This window comes from Pantherophis guttatus, chromosome 1, assembly GCF_059756535.1.
Source record: "Pantherophis guttatus breed Tessera chromosome 1, ASM5975653v1, whole genome shotgun sequence".
Classification (NCBI taxonomy): Eukaryota; Metazoa; Chordata; class Lepidosauria; order Squamata; family Colubridae; genus Pantherophis; species Pantherophis guttatus.
Genome location: NC_142063.1, coordinates 199,902,316 through 199,923,839, shown reverse-complemented (window position 1 = coordinate 199,923,839; position 21,524 = coordinate 199,902,316). Strand labels below are relative to the sequence as shown.

The 21,524-nt window shown below is 38.1% G+C and overlaps 1 protein-coding gene across 1 annotated transcript in view; it reads left to right on the top strand.

The window, feature by feature from the left end:
- Positions 1-21,524, top strand: part of PLCB1 (phospholipase C beta 1) — a 498,146-nt gene that overhangs the window by 292,093 nt on the left and 184,529 nt on the right. Inside the window, exon 4 of the mRNA XM_034432348.3 lies at positions 5,625-5,765. Coding sequence (XP_034288239.1) covers positions 5,625-5,765 — 141 coding nt within the window. The remainder of the gene's footprint in view (positions 1-5,624; positions 5,766-21,524) is intronic.

The window sequence follows — 21,524 nt, the reverse complement described above, 5'->3', positions numbered from 1 at the left end:
AGAACCTGGTGAAACCCACCTCTCCTTTAAGCATTTTCTATGATGGGGCAAGATCTTAAAAAAAAAAAAAAGCTGTGTCAGTCAGGGGTGAAATGCTACCGGTTCGCACCGGTTCAGCTGAACCAGTAGTGGCAGCAGTGCATGGTTTGGTGAAGTGGTAGCGGCAGCAGCGCGAAACTCCGCCCACCCGCCCAGACATTGTTACTTCCTGGTTTTAACCAGGAAGTAACCTTTTTTTGACTTCTGCACATGTGTAGAAGGCTTTGTGCATGCGCAGAAGGTCTAAAATCGCACGTGACACGTGCGCAGAGTGCATACTTCCGAACCAGTACGGAAGGTAAGTAGATTTCATCCCTGGTGTCAGTAGCTATGCATAATATATATCCATCAACTATAGCTGGAATATACTCTCAAATGATTGAAAACTCATCTTTCTCAGGAGTTTTACAGTGATTTTTTTCATAATGGAAATAATACAAATTTATTGAAATCAGTCTCTTTTCCAGACTTACATTACTGAAGGGAAGAAAGATTAAACTTTTCAGCCTAATTTAAACATGAATTTAAAAAGTCCAAATGTGCTGTAATTGTCCCAAAAGGATGGCCGATGTGATTTGGAGACCACCCTAAATCCTATGATCTGATCCTACTGCTCAGGATGGAATATTCTCATTTTATAGTCTAGTTCCTGACCAAGACAACACAGTAGTTTTTCCCTTATCCAGACTAAAAAAAATTGCTTTTTGGTTAAGACAGGAATATTCTTGTATGTTTCCAGCTCATTTATGAAGCTATAATTTCTATGGTCTCTGGATACTGCATGCACAGTACATATAATGCACAATTGTGTATCTGATTTTCCTGTAGCTTGAAGAACTGTCATCCTTCTCCAAATGTATGAATCTCAGAAGGCCTTAAATAGCATCTTGTTAATATAAAAATCTGTCTTTATTTTATGTTCTTAGAATCCATCGTAAAAAGATAAATTATGAACAAATCCTAGAGTGAATGGTCACCAAAAATAGGTAGTAGGTAGAGGAAGAGAAACTCAGGAGGCAAAGCATAAAATGATACCCTCTTCTATTTTGGGCACAAAATCAGTGGTGGGTTGCCCCCGATTCGCACCGGTTCTATAGAACCAGTAGTAAAACTGGTGGGAGGCTCTGCCCACTGACCCTGATGTCATGAAAATGCTTCTGCGCATGCGCAAAAGCTTCTGTGCTTATGCAGAAGAGCATGCGCGCGCATGGCCCCATTGCGAACCAGTAGTAAAGGTAAGTAGAACCCACCCCTGCACAAAATGATAATCTTGTTAAAATAAAAATGTGTCTGTGTTTTATGTTCTTGTAAAAAGATAAGTTAGGAAGCAAACCTGAATGGTCACCAAGAATAAGTAGTAGGTAGTGGCAGAGAAGCTCAGGAGGAAAAGCATAAAATGATATCCTCTTCTATTATGGGCACAAAATAATCCAGCTAGATTGGCAATTGAATTTTAATTGATCAAAAGCAATAAAACAATGTTTTGCTTCATATTGTCAAGTCAGAGTAATTCAAAGTTTTAAGCCAATCATATGACATACACATTCCTCTCCTCTAAGATTAGTGAACGGTCAAATCATTCTTCCTGGCTTGATAAAATGTGTTTAGCTTGTTCATTGTGTTGTGCTGCCCAAAATGGAGCTTTAGTTATGACAGTGACATTGAGTCAGATGCATTCTCCTCCCATCCCTTCTCTGTCATGTATTAGTTCTTTTGTGCAGATTTCAACACAATTACATTCATTGAATCGAATGTATTGCATCCACGTGTTGCTTCTACCCAATCCCATAGGTAACAACTGCACGTAGAAAAGTGATAATTTTGTTGTGCATATTTTTCAGTGTGGGTTAATGATACGGTCGGTATATGTAGGATCATCTTCAGGAATGGTTTTGCCCCTTTTTAACTCTTTGCAATTTCTGATTGGAAAATGCTAAAGCACTAGAGTAGGAGTCAAGTGAAATAAGCATCATAAGAATCATAAACTTAATGACTTCTAAATAATTGAGAAGAAACGTTGGGTAGAAGTCTGCTGTTATTTGCTCTTTTTGTCCCTTTTTTTTTTTTTTTAAAAAAAACCCTAGTACTGATGTTTTGTCAAGGTTAATAGGAAAGGGTATTTCATTGCATTTGAAAGAAATCTTTGCCTGGCTTAGTGACAACAAATGTATGTAAAAATAAATCACTGCTTGAGCTTTTAATAAACTGGCCCTTTGCTTTGCTTCTTATCTTGTCAGATCAAGGCAATTGGTTTATTAATCATCACGGCTGACATCGAATAAGGCTGACTTCGGCCAACGGTCAGGGTATTTCATAACTTCAGAAGATTATAAGGGACAAGTTGAGGGCAACTCAGTGTTAAAAAAAAATAGTTTTGCAAATCACAAGAGTTATGATTTCTCCTCAAATTGTGGCTCATACAGTTGATGGAGACGATATGTATTCCTTTTACTGTTGAAAGAGTGGCTATTTCAGATGAAGTTTTAGGGGGATCAAACTCTTGGTTGCCAGGAAGAGAGGTAGCTGGTTAGTTTGCTTACAAACTTGTGTGCAGCCCTGCCAAACTGATTTATATGCTAAAAACAATGAAGCTGCAAATTAAATACAAAATGGATCGCAATCTATCTCTTAAGCCAACCGTCAAAATAATGGCAATACAAATGACTGATGAAAAGGGTAATTTAAAGGGGCGACACAAATTAATCAGATGAAAGCAAATACAGGTAACCAGTTTTAAAACTGTACATTGGGGATACTAAATAAACTTCCCATGAAAGGGAGCTCCATAATGATGATGAGCCTACCGCTAAGGCTGTATGGTTTCCACCATACAACCATACAACCTCCAAGGCAAGACTAATTTGAAGCAATTCAGTTATAGGCTAGATGAACTTTATAAATTAAAATTGGAGAAATGTTTGAGAAGTATACTTTATCATTCCACTTTATTATCTGCTAATCAGAGCTCATTATGAGCTCTCAGGAAAGTCTGGGTGATGCTTGAAGATGCTGTAAATTACCTAAGGGGAAATACAGAAAAGATCGAATGCTAGAGGACAATGTAGGAGATGACCATGCTGAGCCTGAGGGAGGAGTCAAACACATCATAAGTCACGAGTCCCTGCACACCCAAAAGAGATCTAAGATCAGCCCACTTTGAATGCCTTCTTATTCCTGCTCATTTCCCTTGACCCTTAGTAGTTCAGATTTTTGTAGAGAGCTTAAGCTTGCAATAAATCTTTATATTCATTTGAACTGCCTGAATCTCCTGGTTTCCCCAGCCTTATGTTTCCCCATCTTTAAAAAGAGGAGCAAATACCATGTGATTTTTCTGATTTGGAAGCTTCTAAAATATAGGTTGTGGTGCATAAAAAGGTAGAAGACACCCAGCTAGCTCAAATCACATTCAAAAGAGAATTCTTCAACAATTCCTCATCAAACTGGAGAGGGGACATAGAAACGTCAAACCTAGCTCTGGTAATTCAGATTTGCAAATGACATAAAATTGGATGTGGTAATCAAATATTGTTTATGTCTCTAATATTCATTACCATAGTAGATTAGAGGCATGGATTGAAAATAATTGATTGAAAATTAGCATAAAATAACTGCATTTGGAAAACAGAAGTCAAATGTGCTGGTATAATATGGGTGGGTGGGTAATTAGCTTGATAATAGCAGTGTGAAAGATATTGGAAAGGTGATTGCTTACAACAATTACCCAACAATGTAATAAGGCTGCAGAAGGTATAAATCCAATTTTAATTTGCATCAATAGAAGTATACTTTATAATTCCACTTTATTATCCGATAATCAGAGCCCATTATAAATATTAATACTTTTTTTTTCAGTGATGTCTGGGTGCTTCTAGAAGATGCTATACATTTCTAATGGGGAAATAAACTGTAGGAGGATTAGGATGGGCCCCTTCCTCCACTTCAAATGAAGTTACACAAAAGAAAGCTAAGACCTGTTCTCTGTCATTTGAGATACAACGATAAATTCCCAGAGTGATAAATAATCAGAAAATGGTTTTATAAACAACCACCAGGAGCTTCTTTGTTGTCAGTGAAGAGACTGCTGGTTCACAAAAAGGCAGTAAAAACAAATATAAGGGCAGTAGTTTTGGGGTTTTATGGAATGTGCATAAGAACTAATTCAATTGCTGGAAGTCTTGTAATCTCTTCCCTTTTTTCTTAAAAAAATATCTTGCTTCATAGATTCTCAGGAAATTGTGCTTGGAAAAGGAATAACTTTTGGTATTACAGTAGGTAAAGACTTAATACTAAATTATAGGACAGGGAATAATGGATTTAAGTTGCAAGAAAGCAGGCTGTGATTGCATTTTAAGAAAATCTTTCATTAGTGAAAGCAGTTTAATAATGGGACCATTTTCTAAATGGTCCAGGTTTTGATTTTTGTTGTTTATTCACTTCTCTCATTCCCACCGTGCATTCATCCAGGTCTATTAACAGAATAACAGAATAATTTTTTCTTCTAAATCATGTGCAGCCAGAATACTGCACAATTTTCTGCAGCAAATCTCACTGCAAATTCTTCATACTTAACATTCACTGGAGTGTAACATGCAGCCATCACCAACAATAAACTATTTCCAAACGTATCTTCTACAACAATCTAGATACCATTAGTTCAAACTTTCTGACATGAGACCCTTTTCATCCATAATTAAATCTAAACTTTCACCACTACACGTGTTCTCGTGAAGAAGTGCGTTTTACCAGATCAGGCCACCTTTATTCAAAGTTCTTACAACCCTTCTTCTCTGTCTTGGTTTCACAAATATGCAGTATTCTTTTCTTCATTTCAGTTCATTTTATTTCTCCTCTTAACATTCCAAGATACCATCTGTCATGTTGTAATCATGAATAATGGACTCATCATGGCTTTTGGTAACTGAGGTTTTCATATGATGAAGACAGAGAAAACCACTGAACCAAAATGAAGACCATTTCTTGTTAGTGGTGAGGGTCAGTCAGGATCAGTTTTGGCACAAGTGCAACAGAGCCCAATTTTACCACAAGCATGTTCACACTGTTTTATACAACCTAGAATCTCTAACCTAAAGACCCTTTGCAAGCTATACTGCTTACTGAATCCCACAGTTAGGAAATATATGTGCTCAGGATATAGCTTGGAATACAGGTATTCTGACTATATAGAAAAAGAATGAGAGCATCCCATACGGGATGGTTTCATCTTGAAACCAAGAGCCTTGGTACTACAGTGGTTTAAAGCACCCTGTTATTAACACAGCTGCCTGCAATTTACTGCTGGTTCGAATCTCTCCAAGGCTCAAGGTTGACTCAGCCTTCCATCCTTTCTAAGGTAGGTTAAATGAGGACCCAGTTTGTGGGGGCAATAAGCTGACTTTGTATAAATATACAAAAGTATGAAGGCTACTGCTTAACGCATTGTAAGCCGCCCTGAGTCTCCGGAGAAGGGCGGCATATAAATCAAATTTAAAAAAAAAAAAAATGTACCTGCTTAAAACCCTTAGCTTTATTTTGAAATTGAATTTCAGAAAGTAAACTTTAATATTTTTCTGTCTTTTTACTTCCAGGATCCAAAACTACGCGAACACCTGGATGTAGGAAATGCAGGAGGACGACTGGAAAATCGAATGCTTACAATTGTTCATGGCCCTGACCTAGTCAATATATCTTACTTGAATTTAGTAGCCGCTCAGGAAGAAATAGCAAAGGTATGGCAGTTCAGATTTTTTCCCTTAAAACTGAAAAGATTTATTAATATTTGTTTTTAAATTTAACGTGACTGCAGCTAGAAATTATATGGATACAGTTTGGGATCTGTTGGTATTATCTAGTGATATATTTTTTTAAAAAAAATGTGTCAAGAACTACATAATATGGGTCTTAGCAGTTTTCTTTCTAAATATGTGTTGTATAAACTTTTGTGTTCCCAAGCCTGTTCTCAGCAGTTTTATTTAGTTAAAAAAACATTTTATTTGTTCATAGATATCTTTTGTATCACTATGAAGCTATATTTTTAAGGAACTGACCAGTTCCTTAAAACATATGATTTTTTGCTTTGAAAATTGGAAAGCAAATTTTAAGTTTTCTTAATATGTATGGGATATAGGCATGTCCTCAACTTACGACTGGTCCATTAATGACCATTCAAAACTACGACCTATCTGGAAAAAAGGAGGTATCGAAGTTCTGATAGTCTCTCCCCATCTCACCCACAGTCACATGATTGCGCTTCAGGCAACACAGTAAACAGAATTCAAGAGGGATTGGACTTAGACTGTTTGTGGGAACATAACAATTCTAGGCTGACAACTCATTTAACTCTGTCTCCCAACTCTGCCTGCTCTTCTCTTACATTTTGCCACCTTTAATACTGTAATTTTTTTTTGTGGTGGCCTGGAACAAGATATAACATAGACATTAGAGCATACTAGCCAGTGGTGAAATCTGAACCAGTTTGCCACCAGTTCGCTGGCCGCGCATACGCAGTGCGTGCCAAATGCATGGTGCATGCACGTGCATAGGCAGTGCATGCCAAACATGCGCTGCATGTGCAGTGCGCACCAAACACATGCTGTGTGCACGCACAGGCACAATACGTGCCAAACATGCGCTTTGCACGGAAAAAGGAGTCTTGGGAAGGTAAGTAGAACAGTGCGGGGGGAGGACAGCTGTGCTGCATGATTTAGATTCACTAGAAAGCAGGATTTCCTGCTTTCTAGCAATTTTAAATCACATGGCACAGCTGATCGTTGGAAAGACCGGTTCTAAGGAACCGGTAGCTTTTTTTTAAGCTACCGCTAGCTTTTTTTAAAGCTACTGGTTCACCCGAACCAGTGCAAACCGGTAGCATTTCACCACTGATGCTAGCTTTTCGTTAGCTACACCCCACCCCATTTGAGGGAGGGCTGTTCAATTTTTACATAGATGGCTCCTCTTTCAAACCAGCAGTCCTCTCTGTCCAAGCTGTGGACTTTGCTGTCTTCAAAAGAGTGACCTTTGTCTTTTAAATGCAGATGGACTGCTGAATCTTGTCCTGATGGGTTTATTCTCCTATGCTGCACCATGCGTTTATGGAGTGGTAGTTTTGTTTCACCAATGTACAGATCTGCACATTCTCACTACATTGTACTGCATATACCCCATTGCTCAGTTTGTGTCTGTGTGTTTTATCCTTGGGGTGGACAAGTTTCTGCCTTAGTGACTGAAGATTCCATACATTGCAGGAATATCTGAAAGAGATCAGGGGGATCAGTGGGGGTCTCATGGAAAAGAAAGACTTCCTTTGCCTCCCTTTTTTACAAAGTCATTTCTCCCTCACTTTTCCTTGGAAATGTTATACAAGTGTGAGGCCCGATAAATGATATTTGGTTCTTAGGGCACCACAGCTTATAGATAGATGTCCTTCATTTGGCCTTGTTGTCTCATTCAATAGGCTTTTTAAAAAGCTTATTGTTCTTGTTGGCAGGTTTTTTTATCATTATTATTATAATACTCTGTTGTAAATAATGAGGTTTGGATAAGCAGGAGAGTTTGGAAATCACTTTGAGGAAATGATTAAAGACATTCTCATATTTAGCTTCTGGAAGTTTGTCTCTCGATAATTGACTATGGAGAATAATTAGTTCCTGAGATTTCCACTTGCTGTTTGGTTGAGAGTTCTGTTCTTTTTCTAAGGCTGAAGTAAAATTAATGGAAACTTTAACAATGAATGGCACCAAACAATATTTTTTTAGAACCAAGTTTAATGCACTTTTCTGCTTTAAAAAAAAAACGAACTGAATGTTACAGTTAAATCAGTTTGAAGATTCCACTTTTGTTATTTCTGAGAATGTGTGACTTGATTTGCTTTTAGTTTAGCTTTATTTACTGCTTTAGATCAGCTGTTGACTGGCTATGCAATTCAAAAGAAGAGAATGAATGGAGAATAAAAGACAGCAAGTTAAATAGTTAAAAGGATTTCAGAGTTCATGAGGACAAAACTTGGCCACTTTTCTATATATTTCTGTAACATCAGCCAAACCTGGGTGATTCCCCCACCCCATCCACACACACACACACACTTGATTAGCTGTTTATTTATTGTTTATTGCTGAGGAAGCACTCACCCTGAGTGCTGTAATAATAAGACCCACAGACTTAAGAGAAGCATTCTTTCTCTTGGGCTGGAAGGTTGTTCTGTCTTCTACTAATATGGATACTAAACTATTCAACATTTCCAGGAGGAAAATTTTTCAGTGCAGACTTCATGGGATGTTGATTAAATAAATATACAGCTGGAATGAATTGTCTTCTATCCAGACCATCCCTATATTTTTTTATTTAGTAATTAAAGAACACCAGTCAATAACTTCTTCCGATTTTGAAGAAAGAATGGATCAGGTCTCTGTTGTTGCAATGTGCCAATTTCCTTTGATATTACAGGAGAACATGAAGCATGGATATAGGGTTGCATGAATTATGATAAACCTCGTAGAAGAATGATGGAATTAACAACTTATATGGAAATTCAGTAAAGCTAGGTTTGGTTAGAACTGGAATAAACTCTCTAATTGTTTCTAGTTTGGCATTTTCCTCAGTAATCTATTTAATTTTTCCCTTGGGTCAAAAAATCATTTATTCGGAAAAAACTCTTTCAAAATACTGTAATGAGTACTCTTTGATCTTAGAAGAGTAATATATTGATGTTAATTTCAGCATGCATACATTTGTATATTTTATACAAATATTTCATACACACACTTCATGAGGTAAAGGAACAAAAATTTGGTGGCTACTCTTCCAGAAGGTTATATGATCAGCCCAGGAAAAGTAGGGCAGGATAGCTCCAATTGTAGTCCAGATATTAGGATTTGGAAGAGGTCAAGGGTTCTGTGATTGTTTGTTTGTTTGTTTGTTTGTATCCTGCCTTTATTATTTTCACAAATAATCAAGGTGGGGAGCAGTCTGACATATCTTCTTCCACATGACAGCAATCCTGTGAGGTGGGTTGGGCTAAAAGAGTGACTAGCCCAAGGTCACCCAGCTGGCTGGACTTCAACTCATCCTGCTTTCCAGCCTGATGCCTTAACCACTAGAGTCAATATGCCATGCTATAGATTGCTTTTGTACCTTGGTATATATGAAGAATAGCAGGTTTCTGTACCAAATCTGAGAATATGTGCCCCACTATATATTCTGCAGAATATTGAGTATTATATTAATATTAGTTAGTACTTTAAATTCCAGTTTGGATTTTTAAAGGGTAGCCTTGATTTGAAACTACTGATACATATTTGTTATGTAAATTCAGCGAAATATTTTACAAAGTTTCCCATAAGATTCTAATATAAATAATGCTTGTTTAACTAGCATTGTATCCACCTAATAGAAGCAAAAAATCAGCCCACATTTAACTTTTTTTAATATTAGAATGTAAAATGAATTTAAGGAACACTGTGTTCACCATATTTTTTTAGTCAATTGAACCGATCACTGTCAGATTATTATATTTGTGTAACGGCATAGCCAACAACCTCATTATGGAATTCCATCTGAAAGGAAACTTAATTTTGTTTGTTACATGTTTTCCTTCAGATATATGGTGAAAAAGTTTTTGGTACTCTTGAGTTCATAAAGTCTTGAAATCCCTCATTGATTTAACAGGTGATTAAATTGTTGCAAAGATTATTTCTTGCTTCATATTTGGATTGCTCTTTGTTTGTTTTTTTTCTTTTATGGTTTACACTGTTAATTGACTAGTGGACTGTTCCACACACCATGCATAGAGATATTGTGGGGTGTCACAAAATTGGGTGTCACTGTTGTGTTCCTAATGCTGGTTAGGAATCCAGCTTCTAACTTTCTCATGACTTTTCAAGATTTATCAAACAAAATACAGCATACAAGCTCTTTCTTGCATTTTTTTTCCTTTATATTTAACATGGCTAGAATACTACTAGTTTCTCTCAACGGTTGATTTATAAAGTGTGATAATTAAGCAAGTGTAAGTCAATTAAGTTATATAAATTGAGCTACAGTTCTCTCTCCCTCCTCTATCTGCTATGACGGGAGGTGGATTTTGCAGTAAATTACTTTATGATTGTTCTATGATTATTCACTTTATAATGTACTATATTGTTCAGAGATTAACTATCTCTCTACTGGCAATAATACAATTTGTGCCAAAATGACAGTGTGGCTTATCTAAATGTGAAGTTGTTATTAAATTCCCCCAAAGAGCTAATCATGACCTTCAGTTAAATTTAGCCAACAACCTCATATGGCTAGCAACATTTGGGCCTCTGTTCTGGTGCCTTCAGTTCCTCAGTAATCCCTCTGCTTATTTCTTTTTTGTGTGTGTGCTATTTTTGAACACCCCTGGAATTTACATACCTGAAGCACTCCAAGATTCCTTAATTCCTTATTTGCTTGCTAGCCATATATTTTAATTTTTCCCTTTCCCTTACTCCAACTTTACCTTATATCATTGCCAGCTTCTATGTCTATTTCCATTTTCCCATTCCATGAGTGAAACCTCTTATGTGTTATTTTCCACAGCCAGGGTTATCAGCCACAAGTACAGTTTATATTCCTTTGAGACAGGATGGCAGATGAGGTTTACCTTCTCCAGTCCATCACAAAGCTCTTCAGGAGATTCCTCAAGCTCCTATCACTATCGAGATCCCTCACCTTTCTCACTAACATTTAATGGCATTTCTGGTTGTATTTAAAAGACTGAAAAGCAGGTTTCAACTCTGACTCCTCCCATGACTCCAGTGCATCCGAATTACGTCTTTGCTTCTGTCTAAAAATGATTTTTTTTTCCCCAAAACAATTTCAGGGTCTATTCGCAAAATGGCTGCCTGCTTCTGATTTGTAAGAGGCCTTTGGGAGTAGGGTACAGGGTAGTTTTTAGGTATTGTGTCAATTGTACGCTGATAAATCCAAGTCTACTTCACTTCTACATCTGAACCAGGAAAGGCCATGCCTGTTTTTGTCTAATGCTTGAATGTATTGGATCAATAGACTGAAACTGAAGCTTGAAAAGATAGATTTATTAATGAGCTAGCCTAAAGTCTGGTAATTGAGAATATAATTGTTGTACAATTATATCTCCCTGAATCTCCTTAAATATATATATATATATAATTATATCACAGCCATTGTGATATCTATGATTAGATTTCTATAATGCTGTAATATATTATTCTATGTTACGAAGATTTCAGCTGTAAAAACTATAATGGTGGATTATACGCTTACATGCATATACATATACTTCTGATTGTAGTATTGGATTGGCTGTCAGTTAACAATTCAGGATTTAGTGGATAACATATAAATCCCTAAACAACTCAAAGCAAGGTTTCTCTTTCATTCTGGCAATTGCTACAATAACAAAAATAGCGCTATAATTGCTTAAGCTTGGGTTAGACTTATGCGTCATGGCACATCAGGGAATGTATGCATCTGTTGTTCGAAGAGAGTTGCATAGCTGTTGCCTTTATACTTCTGCTAATGTTAACCTTGTTGAAATGTGCTTTACCTTCCACCCTCTTCCCAACAAAAAATCAGATCCACCAATCAGCTTGCAGGATGCGCATCTCCACACAATGCATAATTGAGATTTGGGAGGTATCTGTATCGGCCCATCTGCCGCCATCTACAACTTATGCTTACCCATCAACTTATTCACAACATAGGTATGCATTGATGCCTAGGCATAGTTGCAGGCAAGTCTAAATCAAGTTTTACCAAGAGGGTTATCTATTATTTATTTATTTATTTATTTTATCATATTTGTATACCGCCCTACTCCCGGAGGACTCAGAGCAGTGAACAGCCAAGATAAAAATACAAAGAACATACAAAAGTTAAAAACTATTAAAAATAGATTAAATAATTTGGGCTCAAAAAACAAACTTAAGACATCCAATTTATCTAAAAACATTTACAACCCAATTTAAAAGGGAGAGTTAGGCCAGACCAGCCTGTTGAAATAAAAACGTTTTTAGGGCACGGCAGAAGATGCGTAAGTCTTGGATCCTCCGTATCTCCGGGGGGAGCTCGTTCCAGATGGCAGGTGCCCCCACAGAGAAGGCTCTCCCTCTGGGGGTCTCCAGTTGGCATTGTTTGGCCGACGGCACCCTGAGGAGCCCCTCTCTATGGGAGCGAACTGGTCGGTGAGAGGCTACTGGTGGCAGAAGGCGGTCTCGTAAATACCCTGGTCCTGAGCCATGGAGCGCTCTAAAGGTGGTAACCAAAACCTTGAAGCACACCCGGAAGACCACTGGGAGCCAGTGCAGCTCGCGCAAGAGGGGGGTCACAAGGGAGCGCCACGTCGCTCCTGTCACCACCCGCGCGGCCGCATTCTGGACCAGTTGGAGCCTACGGGTGCTCCTCAAGGGGAGCCCCATGTAGAGAGCATTGCAATAGTCCAGGCGTGAGGTGACAAGGGCGTGAGCAACCGTGCGTGACCGTGCGTGACGAGTCCCGATCCAGAAAGGGATGCAACTGGCAAAGGGGACTATCTACTCTGCCTGACAAGAGTTACTCCAAGTGGTAGGGAACTTGTGGTCCTCCAGATGTTGCTGAACTAAAATTCCTAGTCCCCTCAAACATCTTGGGGGTTCATGTCGAGCTTTTGCCTAAAATTCTTTTCCATGCAAATGTCTTGTGTATGTTGCTTTTCTGCAATGCATTTTTCCATCCCTAAGCTACAGGTCCTTCCTCCCCTCTCGTCCCCTCTGGCAGAACCAAATAAGTGAGAAAAAATAACTTTCACCAATCGGTTCCAATTTGGGTGAAGTGCCTCAGAGAACATGGATCTTTTAAGGGCTGTCTTTTTCTATGAAAAAATATTTTTATCTATATTGAGGCAGGTGTCTTCAAGGATAAAGTATGATGCACATCATGAATGAGAGAAATGTATTCATGAAGTAGCAAACCTTGAAATCCATTGGTTCAGAGGGGCATTAAACTACATAATTTGTTGCTAGAGTTAATAGGAACAGCATAATCTGAATTATAGCATGTAAACAGCGCAAGAAGGGAAGAAAAATGACTGAGTATGTAGCTTTATTATGTTTGAAATGTATTGTTTGGAAATCAAATTGGTTTATTCTGAGGCCAAATGGTTTATTTTCTTTCTATAAATAAATCGGATGGAATTAAAGAAATAAATTAAAAGGATTTGTTTTACATCTTCAGTTCCCAAACGTTCTGATATTTTTCTTGATTCAAATCTCTTTTCTCTCATTTTTTCCGAGTTCAAAAATTGTTTGTATGTATATACATATATATTGTGTGTGCGCGCATGTGCATTTTTGTGTACTGTGTATCTTGAGAAAAATATATCTTTAGCAAAATGTGCTTGGGAAAAAATGCATAGTAAAATGTAAGCATTTAATTAGTACATACTGTAGATAATAAAAAAGTGGATAATAAAAATGCAAATTAACTTGGAAATATGACAGAATATACTTATGAGTAGAAATGTGTTGGAGTTATAGGAACAGGAAATAGGATGATTCGCCAACCTTTTGGGTTGGTGGATATATTTTGAGAAAAGGCTGTAGGCATTCTTAGAGAATGGCTGCCCTAAGACCAGTTCGCCAAACATATTGTTTTGTAGTTTCCTAAGATCCCTCAGTTTTGTTTTGTTATTTTGGGGGCAGATTGGCACATTTCCCAAGAAAGTGCTAAGCTGCAGCAGCATACTATCAATTTTTATTTTCTTAGGGTCCCTTTATATGCTTAGATTGTTTTCAGATGATATATGTGTAAGTGGAGCGTCCTTCGCTTTCCATTCCCACTTTTTCGGCATGTGATCATATTGGAAGCGCCTGATAGCAATTTGCAGTAAATTACTATTTATATAGCACTGTTTGCTATTCTTCCACCAAACTAAAACCTCCTGGTTTGGCTTTCAAACTTTGTTCAGCAAACTTTCCTGATAGCAATAGCAATAGCACTTAGACTTATATACCGCTTTACAGTGCTTTACGGCCCTCTCTAAGCAGTTTGTAAAGAGTCAGCATATTGCCCCCAATAATTTGGGTCCTCATTTTACCCACCTCGGAAGGATGGAAGGTTGAGTCAACCTTGAGTCTCGTGAGATTTGAATTGCCAAATTGCAGTCAGCCGGCAGGCAGCAGAAGTAGATTGCAGTACTGCATTCTAACCACTGCGCCACCATGGCTCATCCTTCCTCCATTATCTCTATCCCTTTGGCTATAAGGAGAAACCTAGGAATAGCCAGGTGCCTATCTGACTGCTCTTAACTTGCTAATTCTTTGCCATGATATTGAAACTGGCCTCCAGTATGCCATACTGTATCTACTGCTCAGCTGAATTAGAAAGTAAAAAAAAAGGTTAAGAAAATGGAATGGAATGTTAGCCTGAATGCTACTTAAAGGCAAAGATAGGAAAGTGGTAAACAGATTTTTTCCCCTTGGGCTTAATAATAGAGGCTCTGACCAGTATAATAGAGAAGAAAAGAGGTTATTAATTCTAGGAATGAAGGCAATGGCAGCTTAAACAAGAACAAGGGAGGAGAGAGAATAAAGAAGACAATAGTTAATTTGATGGCCTCTCCATTGAAAAAGTAAGGAAATAAAACTTGGAGAGAAAGAAGGCACTTTCAAATTATATATGATATAAAGATCTTTATTAAGAATACTGTGAACTGAGAGAACAGGAACTCACTGAATTGTAGTATTATAACCTGGCAAGATGACTTCTGATTGGCCCATAGTACAAGAGTTCAAGAAAGCTGATTCCTGATTGGTTCTTCATTTGAGTAGATTTCAAATTAGTCTATTCTGAAGAAATTGAAATTCGGTCTTTGAAGATGCCAGCATAGCTGCTGGCAAAATGAGTTGAAACATAATGCTAATGTGTACTTTGCTGGTGAAATCAGGTGGGCAGTGCAGTCCATCAACCATAAATATATTGTGGAGTCCTTGGTGCTCTGAGTTTATTTGCTTGCAGACTTTTCATTATCCAACTAGGTAACATCTTCAGTGCTAGTGAGTGTGAAATTTGTTCCCTGTCTGTACACGATAGCTTGCCCTGTCAGTTTTGGTGAGGATGTGTGTTTTCCTGGGTAGTCCCTTGATTGGAGTATTGTTTTCTGTTTGATTGTTTGTCTGGTGTTAATCCTCACTTATCTGGGTGTTGGCTGCTGAAGAGAATGTCTTCTGGTTTTTCTGCATCTGTAGCTTTTTATTGTCTGTTTTGAATGGTGTGAAAATATGGTTTATCTCCACGTGTCTGTTGATCTGCCTATTAATCTATAATTGGCTTCTCTGAAATATTTTGCCAACAACTATTGAGGTATACTTCTTATGATATGGGATGAAGACTGATCACTCCTGGCTTCTTTCCAACCAAATTTGGTACTATATCTGTCCATTCTCTGTTAGGTGCTTTTATAGTAAATCAAAGTCATTTCACAGTTGGAAGCTACTATTTGGGGATAAGAAAACAAAGAATCCTCTGAACTAACTGAAAAAATTGTGAGTTATAGGTAATAGATAAGCAAAAGAAAAACTGTATAGATAAGCAATAAAGAGCAAAAGGAAAACTGTATAGTGTAAAATAACCCAAAGCTTAACTAAATCTAAAGAGTTATATTCACATCCCTGATTTACAAGGAAGGATTCCAATCAGAATTCTAGACACAGAAAGGTGCTAAAGGCAATAGCTTTATGTTAAACATCTAGCAGTTATTTTCAGCACTTAACCCTGATTAATGGATATTTGGCTCTCTTTTCTCCTCATCAACTTGCAGAAACCTGAACAATCCAATCCACTGCTGTACTCAATGCATTAAAAGTATAGGTCTTTTTTAAAAATAAGTATATCTGGTTTGTTGTGCATGAACACACTTCACCTTGTAATAAATGCATACCAAAATTGTTTCCCTCAGGAGAAATGCTGTGTGAGAACCATGCCATAGGTATGTGTCACCTTCCAAGATTCATTCAACTATATTTATTTTGACTGGACTTAATGGTGGCATATCTTTCGGACTATTTTCTAGTGGCTTGACATTTTGCCCTGTTTGCAATTAACTGTCATTAGGCAGTTTTTCAGGCACATTGTTTGGCTTGCTTTTATGATAGCCTGAGGCTAACAATCTTAGGAAAACTTTGAAAATAAGGAGAAAATGCAGAACAGCATTTGCAGAGCACATAGGACATGAATAAACCCATGGGACAGTTAAGAAAGTCACTGCTTTCTGAAGTCTTTTACAAAATATCCTGATCAACATTTCTCAGGGGCATGTCAGACCTTAACCAGCCATCAGATTTTGCAGTCTTTTAAAAGATGGCTCTGTAGTTCTAGGCATTTTACATTCATGAAACTATGGATTTAGATAATCCTGGGGTGGGGGTGGGGGGGTGTTGTATTTCACCGACCTAGGGCAAGCTGCTTAAACAGAAGCTTCCAAATAATTATCAGTTGTTAATTGTTTCCAGCTCTTTTCTTTACTTTTTCAGTCTTATAATTTCTTCTGTTCTGGAGTTTCAGTCTCCTATAAAGTTTTGGCCATCTGAATTGATGTATTCATATAAGGTCACAAGAATCCGGATATTGGGGTAGCTAAATGTCCACCCAGGGTTTAAAATGAACAAAGGGTCAAAGTTAACAAATAACTTTGACCATAACCATAACAAGGGCAAATTTGCAAGTTAATGATAGGTCCTTCGCCCAGGATGGCAGACTGAGCACATAAGCGATGCTGTCTATTCAATTTTATCTATGCTGAATTGTATTTCTAGGCAGTTACAGTCATTCTGTTTCTAAATGTGTCAGCACGTTCAAAGTCTGTGCAATTGTATGGAATGTCTTTAAGGATAAGTGCAACAAACTGCTTTTCATGAGATGTTCTTCTTTTTCCCACGGACATCTTTACCAACCTTATTCAAAGGAAGATGAGCCTGAATTTTACACAAAGGAGTATGGCAAATTTAAGACAATCCTTTCTCTGCATATCCATACATAGAAAAATTCTGTGCAATCCAGCTTTACCACCTTGATAGTGTAACGTTTCCAATTCATGCTGAAATCACTTGTGGCAATTCCCCTCTTCCCCCTGGGTTTTGCATCTGTGTATCTGTGTTTCTGTATGTGTACAAATTATGCCATTTATAAAATTAAGTGACTCCTTGATCAGCATATAACAATGATTACATCTCCCAGATGCAATATTTGAACACATTTGTGCACTCCAGCAAATACAGGAAAAAAGGAAGGAGGAAAGAGTAGTTGCATTGGGAAGGGAAATAAAAACAACAGGGGGACTATAAAACTGGATGGCGAACAGACAAGTGAAATAGCTACCGCATCAATTGATCAGGGAAATAAATGAAGGAGAAGAAGACCTTGCTTAGGCATTACAAAAATACTAACATTCTTTAGGCAAGTAATCTTTTTCGAAGTCACAGGTAATCTGCAAAAGCATCCATACTTTTCAACAGATGTCTCAAGTGTTCTGTCTGGTAAATATTTTGTATCTTTAAGGAAACTTCTATTTAGAATGAGATGCCTCATATTGCCTGCAACATTGAAATGCTTAAAAAGAAGGTTGTGCTTCAGAAGCATCTTAACTTGCTTCTGCCCCCGTTCCCGTGCAGTGACAATTAACATTGAGGTCAACTGCCGAATCACCAAGGCAAGCGCTGCATTTGGCAGACTACTGACCAATGTGTGGGGCCGCCGTAGAATAAGCCTTGCTATAAAGCTCAAAGTCTACCAAGCAGTAGTGCTAACTAGCCTGATGTATGCCAGTGAGACTTGGACTGTATACAGGAGTTGCGCTAGGCAATTGAACCACTTCCACACGACCCGCCTCCATAGAATTCTGAGCATCCAGTAGCAGGACAAGGTGCCAGACACAGAAGTCCTCTGCAGAGCAAGCCTGCCATCAGTTCACACCCTGCTGATGAAAGCCCAGACACGCTGGGCAGGCCATGTTGCAAGGATGCCAGACCATCGCATCCCTAAACAGCTTCTCTATGGTGAGCTGTCTCAAGGAAAGCAGTCGCATAGGGGACAAAGGAAGCGATATAAAGACATGTTTATATCCATGTCTCTGGATATTGACACCACCTCCTGGGAAACCCTGGCACAAGATCGATCGACATGGCGCACGCTGATCCGCCAAGGCTGCTAAACATCTGCGGACAGAAGAACAACCGTAGCACAAGAGAAGCGAGCACTCCACAAAGCCAGAGTTGGAAATGCTGCAACAATGGTGCCCACGCATGCGGCAGAACATGTGGCAGAACATGTTGTGACCCAGGCCAAAGTAGGTAGTAATCGATGCAAACAATTCCAAAACAAACAGACTTTATTAGAACAGCTGAGAATCAACTCATTCTCAGCATAGTCCAAACTAAATTAAAACAAACTCTTCATAACACAAATTCTTCAGTCTAATCACCAACCTTGTTATAATTAGGCAAACTGCCAAAGGCTTCTCTTGGCAAAAGTTCAGAAGCAGAAGACCCCGACAAGAGATACGTGCATCAAGACTATCAATGTCGTTTTCCGACAGAGCCCAAGACCTGTTGCTGGTCTTTTAAGCCTTATGGGAGGGGGCAATCATCTGTTGGCCCTACTCCCAAATTGTCCTCTTTGCTTTAGCTGCTCTTGCCTTCTGGCAGCTCTTCTCATACATGCACTAGGAACAGGCTCCTTCTGTTCCTCTGCCTCTCTACTGTCAGCCTCTGGAGGCTCCGGAGTCCACACATCACTCCCCGATGGCCCTGGCCCCATCTCTGCCTCCGATGCAGAGCCCTCATCCGGGTCTTCCCCAGCCTCCAGGATTGGCCCATGTTCTTCCTCAGCCTCATCACTATCCGATTCCACTGCCAGCTCCGCAGGCTGCTGCAAACCACAACAGAATATTTTGTGCCCGTATAGGCCTTACCAACCCCTGCGGACACATCTTGGATAGCCCACAACCTGTTAAATGTCATGGTCCTCTTCAAACACAATGGATGAACATCATATCTTGCTTCTGCCACATCAAGCATACAATTTTGGTGAACGGGGACCAAGCATGAAAGAAGGGGGGAAATAGATCTACTGTATTTTACTGGAATTCCTGAAGCCTCAGATTCTGATAGTATGGAGCACTGTTTTTATAAAACAAAAACAAAAAAAATTGTGAGTGAAACCTAAATGAAGATACAATATAAGAAAGTATTTCCCAAACATTGTTTGGGATATTAGATATCCACATCCTGGGAAACTTGCTGGAGCCAATAAAAAGTAAGATTACAACTGAACAGGCATGTTTTAAAAAGAAAATTTAAAAATGGAAGTAAAATGGGAGTTTATACTACTTGTACAAGGAAAGATACTAGGAACTCTGGAGAATATGTTTACATACAGGATTCCACCTCTAGTTTCCTGTATTGAGTTTCTCTTGAAGGGAATCCAGAATTTTGTACTTTGAAAGAAAGCTAGAGATATATGAAAATGTCACTTCTAGAATTTCTTCACTTGTCCAGCATTTCTGATGGAGAAAAGGAATTGCTATTGGACACAAAAATATGAAGAGCTAACTCTCACTAAGAGAAACTGTCACTAAGAAAGGAACCAGACCTTCAAGAATCAGGGCTATCGGGGGAGCCAAACATGGTTTAAGGTGAAAAACTGTAAGAAAGGCACATTTCCAAGTTAACGTTGTCCAGGATGGCAGAGGGAACAAACATACTAGAAGCTGCCGAGACAATCTTTCCCATACCATATTGTATGTCAAGTCACTGTCACTGTTCTAAATATGTGTCAAGTCACTGTCACTGTTCTAAATGTATGTCAAGTCACTGTCACTGTTCTAAATGTGTGTCTGCATGTTCAAAATATATGCAATTCTTGGCATGTCTTTAAGGGTGCTGAGTCCTGCCTTTGAATGATGTATTTCGTTTATCTTGGCAGTGAATAAATGGCCACCCCGGGATAGTAGTGGGAATTGTGTACGTGAGATATTTACAAGATATCAAATCTATATAATCAAATGTTGAAGCCTCTGTTCTCCATTTTGGTTAGATGAAGTGTATTAACAGGAGTTTTCTTAGTTCTAATTAATATATATCAATGCAGGACTGTAATGTTCGACAGTAAAAAATAAATCAAGAAACAAATGAGGGTATGAGGATGGAAGGAAGCAAAAAAAAAACCAGTCCTCCAGTTTTTAAAAACAGACAGAATTCCAGAGCAGAGAGGGAGGCTGCATTTCAAATGAAGTGATGTTCGTGCTTTGTCTAAAAACAAATCCAATTATTATCATTAGAATGTGAATTCTAAATGTGTGAGGAATGTTCTGTTTTTACACCAAAAGTATTTTGAGGTGTAACCTTTTTTATGTTCAATCTTTGTAGCATTTAGTGTCACAAGGAGAATTAAAACATATTATTAATTCTTCCAGCATTGCAATGTGAAAGAAGCAGTTGGTTATTTTGGAAAGTGAAAAAGCAAGACAAGACAGGATAAAATGTTGGATGAGCCATAGCTTTGATAAGAACCTAACAATAAAAGGATTACCTTGTTTCTTTTGCTTTTGAAATCATAGACATCCAAAATAATAGACCGCCTATGTCTTGTAACAAGAAGAAACAAGGAGCTTTGCTTTATTTATTTGTTTGTTTGTTTGACTGAATCCTAAATGGCTCTGGGAAACTTGCAACTAAAACTTCCTTTCTTTCACTGTAAACCCCTCATCTTTGGAGTTTCCTCCCTCTTCATTTTTTTCCAACCTGTTACTCTTTATTTATTTATTATTTATTTATTTATTTCATCAAGCATGTATTAGATAACAGATATAAGAATAGACATAATTATGAATACATGAGATGGATACAAATAGAAGGAAACATTAAGACAGGGACGATAGGCACGCTGGTGTGCTTATGCACGCCCCTTACAAACCTCTTAGGAATGGGGTTGAAAGTAGACAGTCTAAGGTTAAAGTTTTGGGGGTTTGGGGGAGAAACCAGAGAGTCAGGTAGTGCATTCCAGGCATTGACCACTCTGTTGCTGAAGTCATATTTTCTGCATATTGAGCCACCCAAATTTCCATGGTCACACTGATGGACTTGTGAGAGTTTTAGTCTTAACATATCAAGGGAGGACGGTTTAGTAGTTCCATAATTCTATCGTTCTGACAAATAATAATGGTTTTCATCTATTGGTCTTCCTGTATTGATTATTTCTTTCTTTGATTTTGCATGTGTCTATCTGATACTTAACTCACTATTTTTTTCATTCTTCCTTAAAAATGTGAATTTTAATGCCTGAATTTAGACTTTCTATTTAAAAGTATTCAATGTCATTCTGGATTCAAAATCACTCTCTTTCAACCTTAGGAAGGAGGCAAAGGCAAACCACTTCCAATGTATCTTACCAAGAACTTAATGTCACATAATTAGTCGAATATTATAGATATATAGTTTTCCATATCTTTGCTAAACATT